Below are 19,010 nucleotides of genomic sequence, written 5' to 3'. Positions count from 1 at the left end.
GGTCCCGCGAGATTAGTATCATCGAGATTTTACTGTATCAGCGCGCGGCAATGTGCACAGGCTCGGGCATGCCAGCCACTAGTGTCTCAAGTGAGCGGCTGCTTTCGGTATCTGGTGGAGTCGTGACGAGCAGGAGGTTGTCACTGCTCCCCGAACATGTCGAGCAGTTAACCTTTCTCCATGTTAACATTTAAGTGAGTGCAGACCATAACCTGTTGAGTGCAATGGTATTGTGTAATTTCTAATTTTAGTTTGTATGATTTGTTGTGCAATAAAGTTGCAGTTTTTGTGTCTCTAGATGGTGAAAACTTTAATTTTACAGAAAACAATAAGTATTCGTATTCGAAAAATATTCGATTCGATTCGAACTTTATTTTTATTATTCGAATTCGCTTCGAAATTAAAAAAATTGATATTCGCACACCCCTAGTTTAGACACATTCTCAATACTTTTTAATTTGGGGAGTTCAAATATTTTGAATAATAGAACTTGCGTTCAAATTGAATTGAATATGAAATATTTCTTATTGAATATTCGAAGTTTCGAATATTTGCACTCCCCTAGTTTTATAACTGCTTCAGAGATAGTACTGAAATTAATGCAATTTAACAAGGGGAACACAGAGAACAAACACCAGCACTATTTGTGTTTGCCCTCATGCTGTCCCTACTATTTGGTCCCTAAAAAAATTGTCTTTTGTTTTGTTCTAAAGGTGTAACCCTAAAATGCTTTTGTTGTAATGGGAATCCCCTGTACCAATATGCCTCTGTTTTCTAAAGCCCCAGGGAGAGGCCACAGGATCGGTGGAATTGGAACTTGCCTGGGTAGACGAGTACCACCCTCCAAAGAAGCCTGTGCCTAGGACACGATCGGTAAGAGCTGGCTCAACTTGCAATGGCTGCGCATATCTCTGGCACAATTCCACTCCACGTGTTGTGGAAGTTGGAGCTATTCGTTGTGCTCGGCCTGATGTGGTAATACATATAACCAGCAGCTGTCTCGGCCCTCTTCCTGCCATCTAGACTGGTTTTAACAAAGATTGGGGCAACCAGAAATTGTGGTCACATCATGCTGCTGTTTTATTGCTTTTGATTACATAATTTTATTCCAACCATTATTCACTACACTTCTGTCCATGTTTGCTCCTGGTTAGTGTGGTTCAGAGGCCTGATTAACCAATACGAGCAACAATTTTGTTTCATTGCTATAAATTAGCCTGCTTTGTGCATACCCATTGGGGCAGTAAGCAGTCGCATTTGGGGCTTAGCTTGTGACCAATTAGATGCCACTTTTCATGGAGCAACCTGTTATGTTTTACCACCTCTGCTGCATTAAGGAATGTACACGGGCATATATAACAGGTGCCGTCGGGAGTAACTGGAACATGGCAGCTGTGGCCAAACCGCATTAGGAGCACCGTGTAGCTGCACTGGTGTAAAACAAAGGAGCAGAACACGCATGCGCGACTGCCAATGGTGATAACCCATATATACCCCTCAACCCACTTCTTTTAACGTGGTGAAGAGAATTCTTCGCAGCATACTGGTTTCACCGATGGTGCTGATAGCAGAGGCATATCTGACAGCGTCTCTCTCACCCTTCCAGTGCACGCAAGGTGCTGGAGAAGCAGCGCTATCACAGGGATCTGAAGTGCTTTTTTTTTTTTTTTTTTTTGTGCATCTGCTATCAGCGCCATTGCTAAGACCAGTGTGCTTCGAACACGGCTCGAAGGCAGGTCATAAGAAGTGCTTTGAGAGGTATAGATGGGCTATCACCGTCAGGAAGCGCGCATGCGTGTTCTGCTCCTTTCTTTTACCGCTGGTGCAGCTACACGACGCTCCTACGCGATTCGGCCACAGCTCCCATGTTCCAATTACTTCTGACGGCACTTCTACATAAGTACAAGTTTTTGGGCTCGTAGGAACTGGTTATTTTTGCGTGCAAGAGCTTTAAAGCCATTTATTCTTGCGCGTTTTATGGCGAATTGTTTCGCGGGCAACTGTCACAGTGCCACGAAGTAACACGTAGCATTCTAACAGCACGAAAGCTGGCAGGGTCACCAAAGAAGAATGCAAGCAGTATTTTCCCTATAATGCATCTCTGCACCATTTCCTTACGTTAGCTGCGATATTCAAGTCGGGGCATTCACAAGTACAAAAATGCGGGCAGGGCTTTTCACGACAAAAATAGCACGTTAGAAGTCAAAATTTACTTGACTGAACTTTAAATCTAGTTCACTTGCATAGCAGCCTACTGTTTTGGTGCATGTGGTCAGAAGGAATTACTATTTGCTAATTTTGTATCCACAAATAGTCCACTAGGGAGTGCTGGCATTATGTTTTAGTTTGTACTGCTTGTACTAAACATGCTTTTGGCTGCATTTATTATTTGCAATGCTTACTCTTTGTGCTTTATAGAGAGACCAGCTGGGAAATCACAAGCCCAAAAAAATGCACTCACAACGGCGCCGAGCTTTGGATTCTCACTTGGCAACAACGGGACGTTCCGACAATCAGCAGCTTTCTCGGAGACCAGAAGGACACGCAAAGAATGAGCACAAGGGCACAGTATGTGTTCCTGAAATGTACAATTGCTAGTAGCTGATTATATGTGTAATGTGGCATGGCTATCTACACAGTGGCAGTATTGGTGAGTGCGGGAAGGGGCCAGTTGTTTAGTGCTTATTATGAATGGGGCAGCTATGGTGAAAAGCCAGTTCATCTACTGCCATCTACTGACCCCATAGCTTCGAGCAGATAGACTTGCTGGAGGGATATTGCATAGTATCTCGCTGCAGTAAATTTTTTTTTCATTAAAGTGCTTTTAGATGGAAGGCATAAAGAAGTGCATTGCTAATGTGCTTTTGTTTACATAAATACCATCACGAAGTTTTTTTTTAGCGTCATGAACTGAAGGTCAAAAAGAAATTTGCGTAAGGCATTGCATGCTCTTTCATAACCTGAGGATAGCTTTAGCTGTGCTTGTGCCTATAGATAACTGTGCCTATAGGTAACTGTGCCTATAGGTAACCTGTGCCTATAGGTAACTAAAAACAGTTACTTTGAAAAGGCAAAAAATTTTAGACTGATCCTGCTGCCAAAAATCATTTCACAAATTGTTGCTCATGTCCAAAAAAAAATTTTGGATGCAAAAGAGGGTTGGTTTTGTTTCAGTCTCAAATCTAACATAAATGTGCAAGAAAGTTTTGGAAAACTAACCACTGTGCCCTTGATACTAGTAGAAATACCTTATGCTTCACCTTTCCTTCACACCTGTTGCGATGCTATCAGAGCATCGCCTAAGCCCACAAGAGCCTAGCAAGTGCTCTCGTTCTCATTTGATACATGTGGTAACAGACCCTGCAGAAAGAAGGCAGAAGCAAAGGAGAGCCTCTAGAAAGCAGTTCTCTGACGTCGGTGTCCAGCCTTTCGTCATCTGGAGCTGCCAATGGAGCCCCAGGTTAGTCTTGGGCTATGAACATTTTCTGTAGCGGTACCTATTCAGAAGTTATAGTGACGATGGCTCAAAGACTACGAGAACTGCCTACTCACTTTTGGTGGCTAAAAAGTGAAAGGTGGCTAAAAGTGATTCTTTAAGCAGCATTTCCAAGCCTTCCCCTCTGCAGCACTTATTGATCCCAACTGTATTCAATGTTTAGCAATGAAATGGTGCAACGATTAGTGTCTGCTGCTAATCCTCCGAAATTTTACAGAATTTATTTCTGAGCGTTGTTTGAAAGAAGTTTGTTCTGTAAGCCAGTGATGTCGAGATGCAACATTTGCTAAGATAGCAAAATTTCTAGGAAAAGAACAAACTGGCCACAAAAAGTTAGGCAGTGGAACCTCAGTATAGCAAACCAGCATGAATTGAAAATACAGATGTAGCTGAGAAATGCTGTACTCCAAATTTGACTTCTCTGTTTGTGAATGTATTCTTTGCTGAGCATAGCGAAAAAAATCTTAATGAAGAAATGAGCATAGCAAAAGAAATTAATTCTATTTTGCACTGTACCCACATCATAAACTTAGCACTGGCACCTTGTTCTTTCAGTGTTTCCTTGTTTGTAGAACAAAAATATCAGTCTCACAACTTGTAGACCTCTCAAAGCCAGTTGATTAGAAAAACGTAACATAAACTACATGTTGGTAATGTTTGGTACTGAAAATCATTGAGGTGATGATTGTAAGGTGACAGACTTTTTGAGCAAAATTGGGTCACAGAAGTGTTCGTATGTAAAGCGTGGAATTATTACACTGTCCGGACAAGGGAGACAACGACTAATTAGTTTTCCTGCCCCTCTAGCTGGCATTGAGTGAGCTGGCAAAATGAATGCTAATTGGCGTGATAAGCCCAGTGGGTGCTGATGCTAAATCGAGAAATGTATTTGCCATCAGGTTCAAAACGTGGCAAGGACCACACACAAGAGGACAGTAAAGATGCAACTGGGGTGAACAAGGGCAGCTTCGCTGAAGACAGTCAAAGCATTGACGAGTTCAGCAATGGACAAGTCGTCGTCAAGGCACCGTCGCTGAAGAGAAGTGCCACATTTAAGGTTGGAGCTCCTACATTTAGGATAATGGACTGGCCGGTCATACTTCTGTATTGTTTTTTATGCTCTCGCTTGCATGGTTTTGTGGAAGCTAATTCTTGTTAAGGCTGTATGCAAGTTTTAGTTATGTTAATAAAAACTGCGGGGCTTGCACACTTGCTGGAGATCCGTGCCTATGCAAGCTGATGGCAAAGTTGTCATCGCTAACCCTGCATTGCACTGCTTAAATTAAACCTGGTGACGCCCAACCAGAATATTCTGGGTACATAACATGTCACCAGCCACATGCAAAGAAAGAAGACATTCAAACAGTAATCTTTTGAGGCGTACAACATTTAGGTTGCTTCATCAAACCGGAAGCATAAAAGCAGTCATCTTTCTTTAGGCCACAAGTTGTTTTGCTTCAAACTAAAAGTTGACCCGAAATTGTTCTTGGAGCTGTTCCCACACCTGGCTAATGTGCAGCCTGTCTTTCCCCCCCCCCCCTGTATTTTGATATGTGTTTGTTTTGTTTATTATCCAGATTTCAGACACGGCAGTTTTCTCTATAATTAACCTGGGTTTCTTGCCTGGAGCTTCAGTCCTGAAGAACAAGTCAGTTGAAATGATTTTTGTTGAGTTCCACTTCCTTGACTGTGCGCCAGAAGATCTGGAAACTCCTGTTGCCTTGCCAAAGCCAAAACCTCCTCAACGAATTGCCTTCAACTTTAGAAAGGGTAAGTTATGGGTGGTGTGTTGCTGCATCACTCACAGTGTTTTAAGGCTGAAGCCTTGACTGCCCTATTGTGCGAAGAAACAGTGCTGTTATTGTTGTCATCTGCTACAGAAAATGGCTTACGCTATGAAGAGTAAATAACAAACACATTCGAGTTGGCATGCAAATTAAATCTGCTTCTGCAGGATAGGAGCCGAGTGTGTTACCACTTGCAACTTCAGCAGATTGCCAGCGACAGAACGAAAATTACTGAGTGCGTGCAGCGTGACAGGTGGACATGACAGCGCGAGCAGACAGGTGCACGCTAGCCACGGAGAACTCTGATTCTGGGGAAGCTGAGGCGTGAAGTGTTGCCAGCCTGCCTGTCAAAGCAATTAGAGCCAAGAGATGCAAACACAGTGCAGCAGTAAAGAAGTGTTCAGTAAGTATCACCAGGAAAGAGCAGTCTGCACAGGACTTGCCAGCACCCGTCAGAGGCACTGGTGCCTGCCACTCACTTGAGAGAAAGAGCTCTTGAAGTTGAACCAGAAGTTAGCTATACAGCCTATGCCAAAAGTTTTTATTGAAACTTCTCAGAATTTTGCAGAATTATTGCAGAACAGCATCCTCTCCCTAGAGCCCACGCAGCTGTTTGATAGGCTCCATGTTTGTCTGTGTGATTATAAATAACCTGCGCTACTAAGAACAGAGCAAAAAAATGTGACTTCAGTGCGCCATGTCGAGCTGGAAGTAGCGTGATCCCAAGGTGTACACCGGGTGGCTGTCTCGGAGAAAATTATTCAGGTTTCAGAAGGAGCAAATTTTACTTGTGATGCAAAAACAAGCCTACAAGGAATAAGAAAGCAACTCAGAGTTGTAAACGATGTTCCAGTAAACAGCGGGGCGTAGTGAGCTTCTTCAATTTACCAGTCCCGGATAGTCAATCTGCAGCAAGTTGACTGCCTTTATATTGCACCGGAAATACCCGTAGGAATACGTAGGAAAATCAAGTGCCAGATCATGTCTGAAGCAGTCCACGGATGGTCTGGGACTGATAATTGAGGAAGCCAATTGTTTTTCTGGAATGACACCTGATGATTGTACTGTCTTGTGATTTACCACTAGAGCCCTTATGCTAGAAATCAGGTGTTGATGCACGGGAATTATAAGCTGCAGTAGCACATGCTGAAGCCACCATGGCAACTGGGCGACCAGCATGGATAAAAGAAAGCTTAGGAGAGGCCCCACTAGCCACCGGAGTATTGGGAAAGTGTGGAAGAAGTGACGCAATTTTTCCGCGACCATTGTAGGCCGATGACAACCGCGTCCTAGCAACAGCACCGAAGGCCGGCCCAATGAGGAAATACGTCACTGCGTGGCTCAGCCGGTGGCCAATGGTTGGCAGACAGACACCTAAGCTTTCTTTCCTCCATGGTGACCAGTTTACTAGCTGTGCAGGAGGGATGCATTCGAAGTTTCTATCTCATAAAAGAGATATGCACTAGAATCAAAACTCTTTTCCTCTAAAATGAAATGCCAACATGGCAAAAGTTGATCATATCTTCCCTTTTTAATTTTTTCCTGAAATTAGCTTACATATCTTTAACTTGTTCTTTGCTATTTTTTTACAAAACAGTACTGAAATGTAAATGCAGCATATGTGTTGCATTTGCTGACGCTATTTGCTTGCCACAGGTGCCTATATGTTTGGCTTCGGCAATATTTTGACCATGGAGTACAGTATACAGGAACAGCAACCCAGCTCATAGAGCACGCCACTGGTGCCTTGTCGGCGAGCAGTTTTGCTGCTCGTTCCATAGACGGTATGCGCTGTGCTTCTTTTGACTGTGGACAGCTCCCATGCGTGGCTAAGGCAGTGTGCGTCTATACGCCTCGAGCGCGGCCTGAAATCCCCCTAGCGGCCCATTTCGAAAGCAGCCCCACTGTCGCCGCTGCATTTGCGGCACGTTCACGACCAAGGTTTACCGTTTGCGGGCGTTTGAAATCCACGTTTACGTAGAGCAGTCACTCTGTTCGCAAATGGGGTGTGTTTACGAGAGTGTAAATGTTTCTGACGCGATCTTAGTGTGGTATATTCGGTCTGTATAAGCGCCAGGAGTGTGTCACAGGCCAGCGTCGCGGAACCGGCGTATGATGGAGCCAATTGTAGTTACACTGCCCTGAAATTTACTAACACTGTCTTCCTAACCACCGGTTCCTCATATGTTCATGCTACGGCTATACACTACGATGTAAATCAGTTTTGTGCGCTTACATAATCAGTGGAGCACTCATACCTGACAGCACACCAGTTACGTTTGCCAATATTAGACCTCAGATATTGATCACCACCATTTACAAGCCAGTCTGTGTTAATTTCGGGAATATTCAACAAAAGTATGATGGACAATGCATAATTAGTATATACTCGGGGATCAGCTCACGACAGAGTCGTCTTGCCGTGTAGTGAGCGCCCGCAAACATTCATCTGCTACATATATCCTCTGCGAGCAGCGCGGAGACGGGCTTAGAATATAATCCGCGTCTGCGACTAAATGCTTATTCGAAATATCGTCATATGGCTCAGGGAGCCTGCAGAACAAAGCAGAAACTGAAATCAAAGGGCCTTATCACATGCCACACTCTTCCAACGACACCTTTCATCGCTTGTTGAACTGCCTACCCTGTATACTTCCAAAAATGCATCCGCCCTACGATCAACTGTTCGTCGAAGTCGAAAAACAAAAGGAAAGTGAACGCAAGATTTGTGTGTGTGATTACTAAAACGTTCATTGCTTGATTCCGCTCCACATTTGTACACAGCGTCCCCCTCCCCCCGATGTCTCGCGAAATAGCAGAGCAATTCGCGTATAGTTGGTCTGATGAACCCTACCTGGCTTAAGTTTCGACGAACGTCTTCAGCAGGTCAGACGCTGCACTGTTTTTTTTTTTTTTTTTTTTTTTTTTTTTTTTTTCGTTAGAGCTAGTATGTTTCTTCCGCACTTGCACAGCATTTATTTTTCCGTGGTTTCATTAGCTTGCCTTGGTTCTTGCTATAAGGCGTGTGTGGGCAAATATTTAATGACGCACAGGCTTGGAATATACTGAACATTTTCGCGTGGTTTATACATATTGCAAGACTCGGACACGGGAGACTCGAAGGACGCGTTTAATGACGACGCAACCTCGCCGAGAGGCCATTGCGAAAAGCGATGGTCAAGAAGGCGCGAGGATGAAAGATGAAGAAGATGGTGTGGTGCTCGTGTGCGCCACACTGATGATGAGTTGCTAGGTGGGATTGGCCAGTCGAGTAACAGTTACGAGAGAACGATGACTCCTGTGCTCACAATATTTCCCCCCAGGCGGAAGCGGCCCCTCCGGGCGCTAAAGAGACGAGGGGCGCCGATGAAATGGCTTGATGCGCGAGACATGGACTATTTCAGTTCCGCGGCGCCGACGGTCGGACGTGGGGCAAGTAGGAGCCACTCGATAGTTAACTGGAGAAGTCTGCTCCAGAACGGTGTAAGGACCGATGAAATGTGGAAGGAACTTTTCGCATAATCCCACTGCACGCATTGGAGTGGCAAGTAACACTTCATCACCTGGTTGAAAGGAAACAGTCCGATGCGTGGCATCATGACGAGACTTGCGGTCTTCTTGACAGGCCTGGGTGTTCAACTGTGCGAGACGGCGGCAGTGTTCAAGGCGAGAGACAAACTCTCCTGGGACATCCGCTTGCGGAGAGGCAGGTGCAGAAAAGAAAGCAGCATCGAGGACGGAAGATGGAGGGTGGCCGTAAACGAGAAAGAAGGGCGAAAAGCCAGTAGTTCGTTGTGTTGCGGTGTTGTACGCATACGTGACGAAGGGTAAAACGGTGTCCCAATTCGTGTGGTCAGGGCTTATATAAAACGAAAGCATATCGGAGAGGGTGCGGTGAAATCGCTCAGTAAGCCCATTTGTTTGGGGATGGTAGCTCGATGTGGTTTTGTGGACGGTACCAGCAGCGCGAAGAACTTCATTCAGCAGTGTTGAGAGGAAGGTTTTCCCGCGGTCACTGAGAAGAATGCGGGGAGGGCCGTGTCGCAAGAATATGTCTTTTAGAAAGAAATGAGCCACCTCTGAAGCGCAGCCGGTACGAAGCGGGGCAGTTTCGGCGTATCTGGTTAAATGGTCTACCGCAGTGACGATCCAGCGGTTACCTGCTGTCGTCAATGGCAAGGGCCCGTACAAGTCAATTCCCACCACGTGGAAAGGAGCGGACGGACAAGGCATGGGTTGTAACTGTCCCTCAGGTACCGTGGTTTTATGTTTTCGGAGCTGGCAAGCAGCGCAAGATGCAACATACTTGGCGACACTGGTGGCGAGGCCAGGCCAGAAGAACCGGCTCTTGACGCGGTCGTACGTTTTGCGAAACGCCAGATGGCCAGCGGTGGCGGCATCGTGGAACACTTCTAGAATCTCTTTGCGAAGCGATCGGGGAATCACAGGAACCCATCTGTCGCCGGTAGGATGGTAATTGTAGTGGTACAGAGCGCCATTCAAAAGTCGAAATTTGTCCAGCTGGCGACGCGAGCGACTGTTAGAAGGCTGCGCCAAGCCGCCGAGGTGATTGATTAGGTCTCGGCAGTACGTGTCGGCCCGCTGCAGAGAGATCAGGTTATCAGGCAAGTTGTAGGCATCGTAATGTGCAGGTGCAATCGGCAAAATTAGGGAGTTAACACCAGGATGCTCATCATCTGACTGAGGTGACAACGGGCAGCGGGAAAGAGCGTCCGCATCCATGTGTTTCTTCCCTGACTTATAGGTCACTGTAAAATCATATTCCTGTAAGCGGAGAATCCAACGACCGAGGCGGCCGGACAAATTTTTCAGTGACACGGACACGGCCACGGACACGGACACGGCCGGACACGGGAGACTCGAAGGACGCGTTTAATGACGACGCAACCTCGCCGAGAGGCCGTTGCGAAAAGCGATGGTCAAGAAGGCGCGAGGATGAAAGATGAAGAAGATGGTGTGGTGCTCGTGTGCGCCACACTGATGATGAGTTGCTAGGTGGGATTGGCCAGTCGAGTAACAGTTACGAGAGAACGATGACTCCTGTGCTCACAATATTCTTATAAAAGGCATACGTAATCACATTACTCGGGATAGGTAATCTGGGATAAGGTAATCACATCCCCGAAACATATTTTACTGCGACGTATATATTCGAAAAGAGGCCGCATTCGTTGTCCTGCACCCTGTCACTGTGCCAGTATCAGGTCTAAATTAGGCGGCAGTAGAATTCATTTGTGCTTGGCGTATTTAGAGGTGACAGCGGTGATATGCTGCAACCGTCGCCGACGGCCGGAGGAGCGGCGACAAAGCGCGCAGAACCGCGTGCCTGGGTAGCTCTTGCAGGCGATCTCGTACTCTGCGAAGACGCAGCTGGTTTTTAAGTGACCTAAACGTACTGTTTGCTTATAGACGTCACCATAACAAGTTTTTTTAGGGCGCGGAAAGGCCAAAAGAAGCAAAACAGAACCAAAACACTGCACGAGCCCCTATCAGCCACGCAGCGCAAATCCCGTCAACGCCGTGGAGAAGCGGCGGCAGGCGGCGCAGCGATCGCGAAGCTCAAGGCGTATATTACCTGCTACGGATTCCATCACAGAGGTTTGCACAGGCATCTCGAACTAGCGCCTGTTTTATGTTTATTGCTGGCAATACTGCTTTGGCTTGTCAACCAGTACACAAATTTTAATTTATTGACAGTGCAAGGTTTCTCTAGTTTCCTCACTTCAGACCCATAGACATGCACTACACACGCTTTACATAGTTGTGTATGAGTAGAATACAGGGAATAATGACACTAGTTATATTCCTTGAAAGCCCACTCATGTCCGAAATTGTTCATAGAAATCTAAAGTACTTGTGTTTACCTGCATTTGTGAGTTGCACAATGCACCTAATTCTACGATTGCGCTTACTTAAAGGCGTGAACAATACTACCTCATTACTAGCCTATCAAACAGGGCTAAAACTTGCAATCTGTCACATGTACTGACAAGGTGACGGCCTTTTTGAACTAGCAAAAGGCACACTAGCTAAGAAATAAACAGCCACTCAAAACAAAGCGCAGCATGTGGAATATTTAGCTTGAATACCTACCACGTGATACCTAGGGTGCTAAGGCGATTCAACCCACATTTTCCAGTACAGTCTAGAAACCTCGAATCATCATTCGTGATTTGTGCACAAGTATCATTGGGGCAACAAAGGCAAAAGGTGCATTGATTGTGTCAATAGGTGACGTGAGCGCATAATTGAAAGTGTGATTTGTGTACACTCGCCCTCGAAGCAGGCCCTTGGTTTCCCGATTCTTAATTTAATTCACCAGGTGGCGCGTTGCAACTGCTAAGGTGGCCCGGAGTAGCAGGAGAGGGTGAAAGCACAAGGCAAGGGTGTGTAGTGGGGAGAGAAATTGTGTAGGCAGATTGTGAAACTGAATGCTGAGCACACATTAAACGCATGTCGCCTGTGGCGCATAAGGGGGCAGAGCAAACACATTGCCCAGTGGTGAAGTCGCTGCTCCTGTTTGTTCTACTCTGTGATTTTGACATTTCATATACTGCTAAGCTGTCGTACTATGTCATCAGCAGTAGGACTGCAATCATATGCTGCTCAAGTTAGTTTGAGTAATTATGGAAAAAGTTTGAAACTTGCATCTTTGATGGTGGCTTGCAGTTATTCATCTCGACACCAGCTGCCATGAAGAAAGGAGGGAAGCCCTGGCATCAATGCTCTCATCTCGGAACCCCAACAGTGCCATGTGAGTGCAATTCTCATTCTTGTTAGACACGAGCAGTGGAAAGCTGCGCATCAGGGACATCCTCGGGTATTGTTCCCTAAGGTATGGCCCATATCAACATGTGCAGAAGGACTGAGTAGCGATCTGTTCAAAATGTGGAAAGTTTTATTCCATTCACTCGCATTAACTTTGTTAGGCACTTATATCTGCGCGCAGCAAGGCCATTATAATGCAAGCCTTGGCTCCACCCGCAACGCTGCCACCCTTTGGGAGCGAATGAATCAAAATGAAAAAAAGTATCCTCTTTAGATTCTGACCCCAGGTCGTCCCCAGCTGCTCCAGTTACAAGCGCATCTTTCCAGAAGTTCTGATTTGGCTTTACTGCTTGGCGGTCATCACACTGATGATGTTAGTGTGATGGTCTCGCATGTAATGCAAGAAAAACTTGTGTGCTCCACTCGAAAAGCTGCTTTCAGCCATTGTTGATGTGCTGCATGCCTGGACTTCGTGGCCTTTTTGAAGCTAGTCTAGTGCACGCGTGCCGTTCTCTGTGTGCTGTACAGTTGAATGGATCTTTTTCAGCATCAAGTTTACGGTGGTCAGCGAGCCTTTGGACAAGGACAAGGATGCTGAGTGCCAGGACGTTGGCACTGCCTCTGTTGATTTGAAGCAGGCAAGTCAGATTTACGTTTTACTTGTTTAAGACTACCTTTGGTGATCGTTTCGTGAGGGTTTAGTGATCACCACCATAGTGGGGAGAGCAGAGTCCGGGGTAACCACTTCCATGTAGTGAGAGTGAGAAGTAGTTCTATAGAGCGCATTGATATGGCGAAGCCGGGCTGTGCGGAATCCTTGGTTGTATGTGAGATGCACGTGCTTAGGCATTGGAGAGACCCTGATGTTGCAGTGAAGGGATGGCGGCAGGTGTCAGGGGAGGTTATTCTTTGGAAGGGAGAGGTATCCTACGGTGCGGAATACTATGTAGCCAGTTGGAGTGAGGCGCCGCAGTTGGGTCATGCGTTGTGCCCCCAAGAGCTGAGAGGTTATTGGAGAGACCCAGGCAGAGAAAGCATTCAGTAGATGTATATACTGGGAGGCCAACAAGGGCAGCTTCGTAGGTTTTTCGGATGAGGACGTACCCGCCACGGTGGCTCGGTGGCTAAGGCGTTGCGCTGCTGAGCATGAGGTCGCGGTTTCAATTCCCAGCTTTTGCGGCCGCTTTTCTGGTGGAGGCGAAAAGCAAAAATGCCCGAGTGTATGAGATTTCGGTGCACGTTAAAGATCCCTAGGTGGTCAAAATTAATCCGGAGCGCTCCACTACAGTGCACCTCATTGCCTGCGTTGCGTCGGCGCGTTAAACACCCTACAATCAATCAACAATCGGATGAGGACGTCCAGCTTTGAGTGCTCCGCTAGGCAGATAGGCAGAGAGAGATATTCGGAGTAGTGTATGTGAGGTGATTGACAAGGGGGGCTTGCAGAAATTGGCAGGTTTCCTATTCTTTGAGTCCACACCGATGTGTACAGATGCGGCAAACAAGATGGGCGAGCTACGTAACGAATATGTTTTTTTCAACTTGCTGTGAATACTAGCAAGCAAAAAGTTTTAAAAATGGACAAAGTGTAATTGTAGCAGGTCAACATGGATGTTTCAGCACGAAATTAGATCGAGGTCATGTGATTGAAATGCACTTGTACACATAAACAACAATGTTGAGTGCTGTTAGACAAGTTAATGCTGAAGCAGTACATGAACAATAATAGTGGAAGCTGCTAAGAGGTGGTGCGAAAGCACCTGTAAGGTTAAAGGAGCACTGACACGAAAATTTTATGTTAGACTTTTATTGCTTTTATCAATGCTTAATGGTCTGGCGAACCTGAAACAGCACTTCAAATACTTCAGCGCGTGATAGTTAATTACATTGAACGGCCTGAAAATTGTTTGTTTCAAATTCCTGCGCTTTAATCCCGAACAACGCATATGACAGAATCCTGGCCTGACCTCACCACTTTGTGCTGACGTCACCGGTGCCCACTTGAGAGGGTGCTGCGCCCGCTCGCCGCTCGTGGGGCCGCGCGCGTGAAGTGACGTCACGAGTTTTTGGCGAGCGCTGTCGCGTCACTTCTTTTGGCTTCACGGGGTGATATCACGCTGATGTCCATTTGCTGAGTGCCGCTCCGCGCGCTGCTCCATCGGCGCAATAAATGAGATCCAATTGAACTATGTTCTTCGCGTCGCAGGTCGCTCATATTTCAGCCAGGGTATTCTGTTGAGTGAAGGAAGCGAACTGTGCAATAATATTAACGCCGAAAATTGGTGTCAGTGCTCCTTTAACTTTTGAGTTGCTATATCTAGGGCATAGTTTTAACTAGCAATGGCTATGGGTAGCAATGTACCAAAACAAAAACAGTGGAGCGGGTTGGAAGCATACATGCTTTGTTGGATCGCTGCTAGATAGACATAATTTTGTGGTGACTATGAAAAAAAAAAAAGAATGAAAGTCTCAGTGTCTAAATTGACTACTGCCACATCTGACTTAGGTTTATTTCTTCATTTGCAATGAAATGTCTTTGTGTGACAGATTTTAAAATATGGCAAGGACATCATAGAAGAAGATGTGGATGGTGAGTACATTCTGTTTTCATTAGCTCCAGCTTGGACATTCCGCCGCAAAACAGGCTTTGGAGAGAGCTGACCAGTAGCATTTTTGTCTTTCTTTCTTTCAGTGATGGACACAAAAAGCAACAAGGTTATAGGGAAATTGAATATTTCCATTGAAATACTTGCGGCACTGAAGCATATTCTTGCTGAACAGAAGCGTGCCGCTGGTGTGCCTTTGAAGTCAAAACCTGCCGTCAAAGTTTGATGAAAACTTGTGAGAGCAAGCTGCATGCCAACAGTAATACTGCAGAAATCATACCATTGTCATTTGGAGGGTTCTTGCTGCAATTAAAGCCGGAGCTTTCTGCGAACAGTTGAGCGGAAGCATACAGCTTTGTTAATGAGGCAAGCAACTATCTTCTTCCACGCAGCAACATGGCTAACTGAATAAGCTTGTCCAGCGTTCACTTGAGTGTCTGTAGGGGGTCGCAAGAGGAGGATTGTGGGTCGAAGGGCTAAAAGACCTGTAGTTGCACTCAAGGGCCAACGTGAAAGCCTAAGATGTGCAGCTTAGCTGTTGTGTCTTCGTTTGTGAAATTCTTAAACGACAAAAATTTGGTTCTTGTTTGGCTACCACAGGACCAGCCTGCCCTCTTCCCCCCCAAAAAATGCGTGTGTGCCCTTTTTCCTTCACCTCCATAAAATTCTCACTTTGAGGGGAGTGAAGCAGTGGAAGGCTTGCAGACAGACAACTCATGAAGTCGTAGTGTTATCACTAGATGACCAAGCACTCATCCATCAGCACCCACCCGTTGCAGTGAAAAGCAGTTGCTGTGTACTTGCAAGGGCATTTGTACCTCTTCTAAGATGTGTGTGTGCTTTTGCATGAATGTATAGATGTACACACACACATGTTAAGGGCGTGTTATTAAAGATCACAATTAGTTGTGTATAACCATTGTGTGTGTCATTCTTTCGTTTTAGTCCTTTTTGCTTCTACGTTTGTGACTCTGAAATATGGTGAGTGTATGTTACAAGGCAAGTCAGACAATTAATGCCCTGGCACTTTATGCATTTTTGCACCCGCAGAAGGTACTTTGGTCCAAGCTCATTTCCTAGAGCATGGTTTCTCAAAGTGGGTTCCACAGGCCCCTCCTCGGGGTTCCGCGAGCCACTGATAAATTTTCCCTCGTTCCGCACTCGCCAAGTAACTTAGATCGCGAACCCGAGGTGTGATCTATCTAAGGAACCTCCATTACTCATGCCCGAGTGTCAGTAAGCACATCTCAGTGGATAACACAAAGGCGCGAGCTGCGCAATAAATCCCGCCAGCAGCTTGTAGCCAGCCAGACTCCGAAAATGGGCGGCGTGGTTAAACTATTGCACTTGAATCTCGGCCTTATATTACCCACGTGCGCATTTTTCCTGTTAAGAGATTCACGTTCAATAAATTCAAAAGCAAGCAAGGTTGCTTCCTTTTGAATTTATTGCACGTGAGTGTAGCGTGAACGGAATGAAAAATGGCGAGAGGGGGGGGGTTCCTTGGCACTTATGGGAGCTCAGCCGGGTTCCCTGGGAGCAACATGCCCGAGAACACCTGTCCTAAAGGCTTGAAAACATCGATTTTCTAATATCTTATTTTATAGTTTGCACTTGTCATTCTTTGAACAGGACTGCCACCCTTGTTCTCCCTTCTTAAAAAAGGCATAGCAAATATCTAACAGACCTTTATGAAATGTGATCACTCGCATACCCCATTCTGCATATGTGATAAGTCCCTGTAGTCGACTGTTCGCATGTCCTTGATACTAAATAATTGAGCAGCAGACATCCATTGAGCGCAGCTTGTGTGGACAAGTTAATGTTTTATGTCAGTTTCAGTCGAGCCACTATACGTTTACCTAAATTTTAATCATTCAGTATTCTACAGTGCCAGTGGAGATGTGAACTGAGAAATCTGATCTACTTAAACACTGTTCAGTCAACTTAAACACTGTTCAGAAGTGTTGCTCGCATGCACAGTGATGATTTGGTGATCTTGAAAGCAGCGTTGTGCTGAGAAACAGTAGCGTGCACAGGCATTGCATGGCAAGCGATGCAAGCTTGACATTTATTCGTCCTGCTTCTTTTTGCCACACCTTAAAGCAGCTTACAAAGCTGTTTCATGTATGGCATGCCTGTGGCAGAGCAGACCTGGCAATGGCACAAATATTTGTTATGTCTGTGCAAGCTCATCTGTTGGGTACAAAACAAATTTTGGCACTCCCAGCAGTTAAACGGTGCATTCTGTTCTGTATTGTAGTGGGCTTTTTTTTCTGTTTTACCACAGGAAAGTTTTTAAAATTCAAAGCAACAAGCGAGAATGCTGTTTTTGAAAGCAGTTGATGTGGATGCTATATGCAAAAGTACTATGTAAGCATGGCAAGACTAATTGACAACAAAATGGTTCAAGTTTTATTTACTAGCCCTAGGGAACATGTGCAAATGCATAATTAGTGGCAGTGACTAGTAATGTTTGAATGTACTTAAGTTTGTCATCAAATACACTGTGGTCTTGGCTAGTAATCTTGAGATATGTAGCTCAAGTTTGCCATCATATAGAAGACTCGTAGCTCAACAAGCCGAGTTAAGGGATTGTATACAGTGGACCAGCTTTGATTATTGGATGTCTGTTACTTCAAGGTATGAATGTGTGCCTTAAAACCACAAAAAAGTACAAACTTTGGTACACTAATTTGTAGTTGTGCACTTTTTCACTACTAGTGTCTGCCTGTCTACAGAACTCACTTGCATAACTTGGGATTCATGTTTCTCGTGGCTCCATTATTCAAATATGAAAAGGGCACTTGGTATATTTTTAGTTTGCTTTGCTGCAAGTGGGAGTCAAGAGGTTATCCAGCTGGACAAGCACCAACCAAGGCCCTCTACCTCCTCCAAGCTCTACCGGAAGGCCTACACATTACTCTGAACCGCAGGCTACGTGGGCATTGCTGGGAAGGAGTCTGCTTACGCTGCCACCCGAGAACTAAACTTCCGGGCATTTGTCAAGGCAGGAAGCTCCGGATGGCTCGGGTTTCCTCACTTCCGTCCCCACCCCTTTTTTCCTCACTTCCGCCCCCACCCCTCTAACCCGGCTTACACGCATTACCTTCACACAAAAAGAACCTATCCTCCTCCCCTCTCTCACCAACTACCAAGCTCTCATCTGGCGCTGGCTTCATACCGGCACATTCTACAACTACGCTCGTCACCTCGCATATTTCTCCTTCCCTGTTCCAATAGAACTGCCCGACTTGCAGTATCCCCCTTACAACGTACTGTCTAGTCTACTCCCGTTCACACAATGCTACCCCTCACCCCAGCAGTGGGAGGCCACGCTGACCAGCTCGGCGCTGCAGCTTTACCTAGCCCAGGTGAACCACACCCCGACATCAGCACGGAATCGCAGCCTCCTGGATTTCAGAGGCTGACCACCCATCCTTTCTTTTGCCCTTTCTACTCAAATAAATGGTTATTTCTCTTTCTCTGCCTTGCTGCATTAGGGAAGTATTTTAGAAGTGGCTCTATTTCCTATTGCAATGCAAAACGTCAGTGCAAAGCCATTCATTTGTTGATGTAGTATTGCGGAAGCTCTTTAGGCTGTTCCTAGAGGAGAAATGTGACCCACAGCACCAGCTGTTGACTCGCATGTATGCAGTTATGGTTCGCCCGCAAGTACCAAATCATGTAAGGCATGTCTTAAAGTTGTCACTAAAACATGTCGCCTTGAGATGATCGTGATGCCACGTTCATGTTAAATAAAACAACCTCCTAAAAAAAGGAGGAACAACATGTGGCCACTTCTATTGGATACAACACTGCAAGGAAGGGCTTAGTAAAAATAAGCGCCAGTAGAAATTTAGTGCACTTGCCCTTGGTGGCACCCGAGTTGTGGTACAGGTTATGAGAAAAAATCGTGTGTGGGCACCTGTGCATATAGTCGTGGGACAGAAAACCCTTCAGATATACCTAGTAAAGTATCAGCATTGCCATTGTTCGGCCAAAATAGATATGTATGTGTAGTGGGCCCGAAGCAGCAACAGCATGTTTTTCTGGTATTGCTGTTTCCATTTGCTGCAAAATCTACATGCCTTAATGAATTTTTTTTTTTGCCTCATAGGCTTGGTAACCAGCTATAATATGAATAGAAAATGCCAGTCATTCCTTGTAGTTTGCAAAAACTCACGACCTAACGGGGATGCTTTGTCGCTTCAAAAGCAGAAGGGCTAGTCTGACGACTGTCCTTTCTACGACCCTGCTTGTTTCAATTCCCAGAGCTTCCAAATTTGTAAAAGCATTCTATTTTTCAGAGTTATGCCCATCAGCATGTGC

General features: G+C 45.7%; 1 protein-coding gene across 2 annotated transcripts in view; it reads left to right on the top strand.

Annotated features, from left to right (window-relative positions):
- LOC144154176 (protein fantom-like) overlaps positions 1-15,594 on the top strand; it is a gene marked incomplete in the record, with an annotated part of 72,997 nt that extends 57,403 nt beyond the window's left edge. For both annotated transcript variants that reach the window (XM_077685827.1, XM_077685828.1), the window contains 9 exon segments: positions 781-873; positions 2,419-2,568; positions 3,358-3,460; positions 4,396-4,553; positions 5,074-5,266; positions 11,974-12,058; positions 12,620-12,710; positions 14,620-14,662; positions 14,765-15,594. In XM_077685827.1, the coding sequence (XP_077541953.1) occupies positions 781-873; positions 2,419-2,568; positions 3,358-3,460; positions 4,396-4,553; positions 5,074-5,266; positions 11,974-12,058; positions 12,620-12,710; positions 14,620-14,662; positions 14,765-14,904 (1,056 nt within the window).
- Positions 15,595-19,010: the final 3,416 nt, after the last annotated feature.

Source organism: Haemaphysalis longicornis, unplaced genomic scaffold (assembly GCF_048455015.1).
Source record: "Haemaphysalis longicornis isolate Haplotype H1 unplaced genomic scaffold, Haemaphysalis longicornis Haplotype H1 scaffold_1, whole genome shotgun sequence".
Lineage (NCBI taxonomy): Eukaryota > Metazoa > Arthropoda > Arachnida > Ixodida > Ixodidae > Haemaphysalis > Haemaphysalis longicornis.
This window is presented reverse-complemented; position numbering and strand designations above follow the sequence as displayed.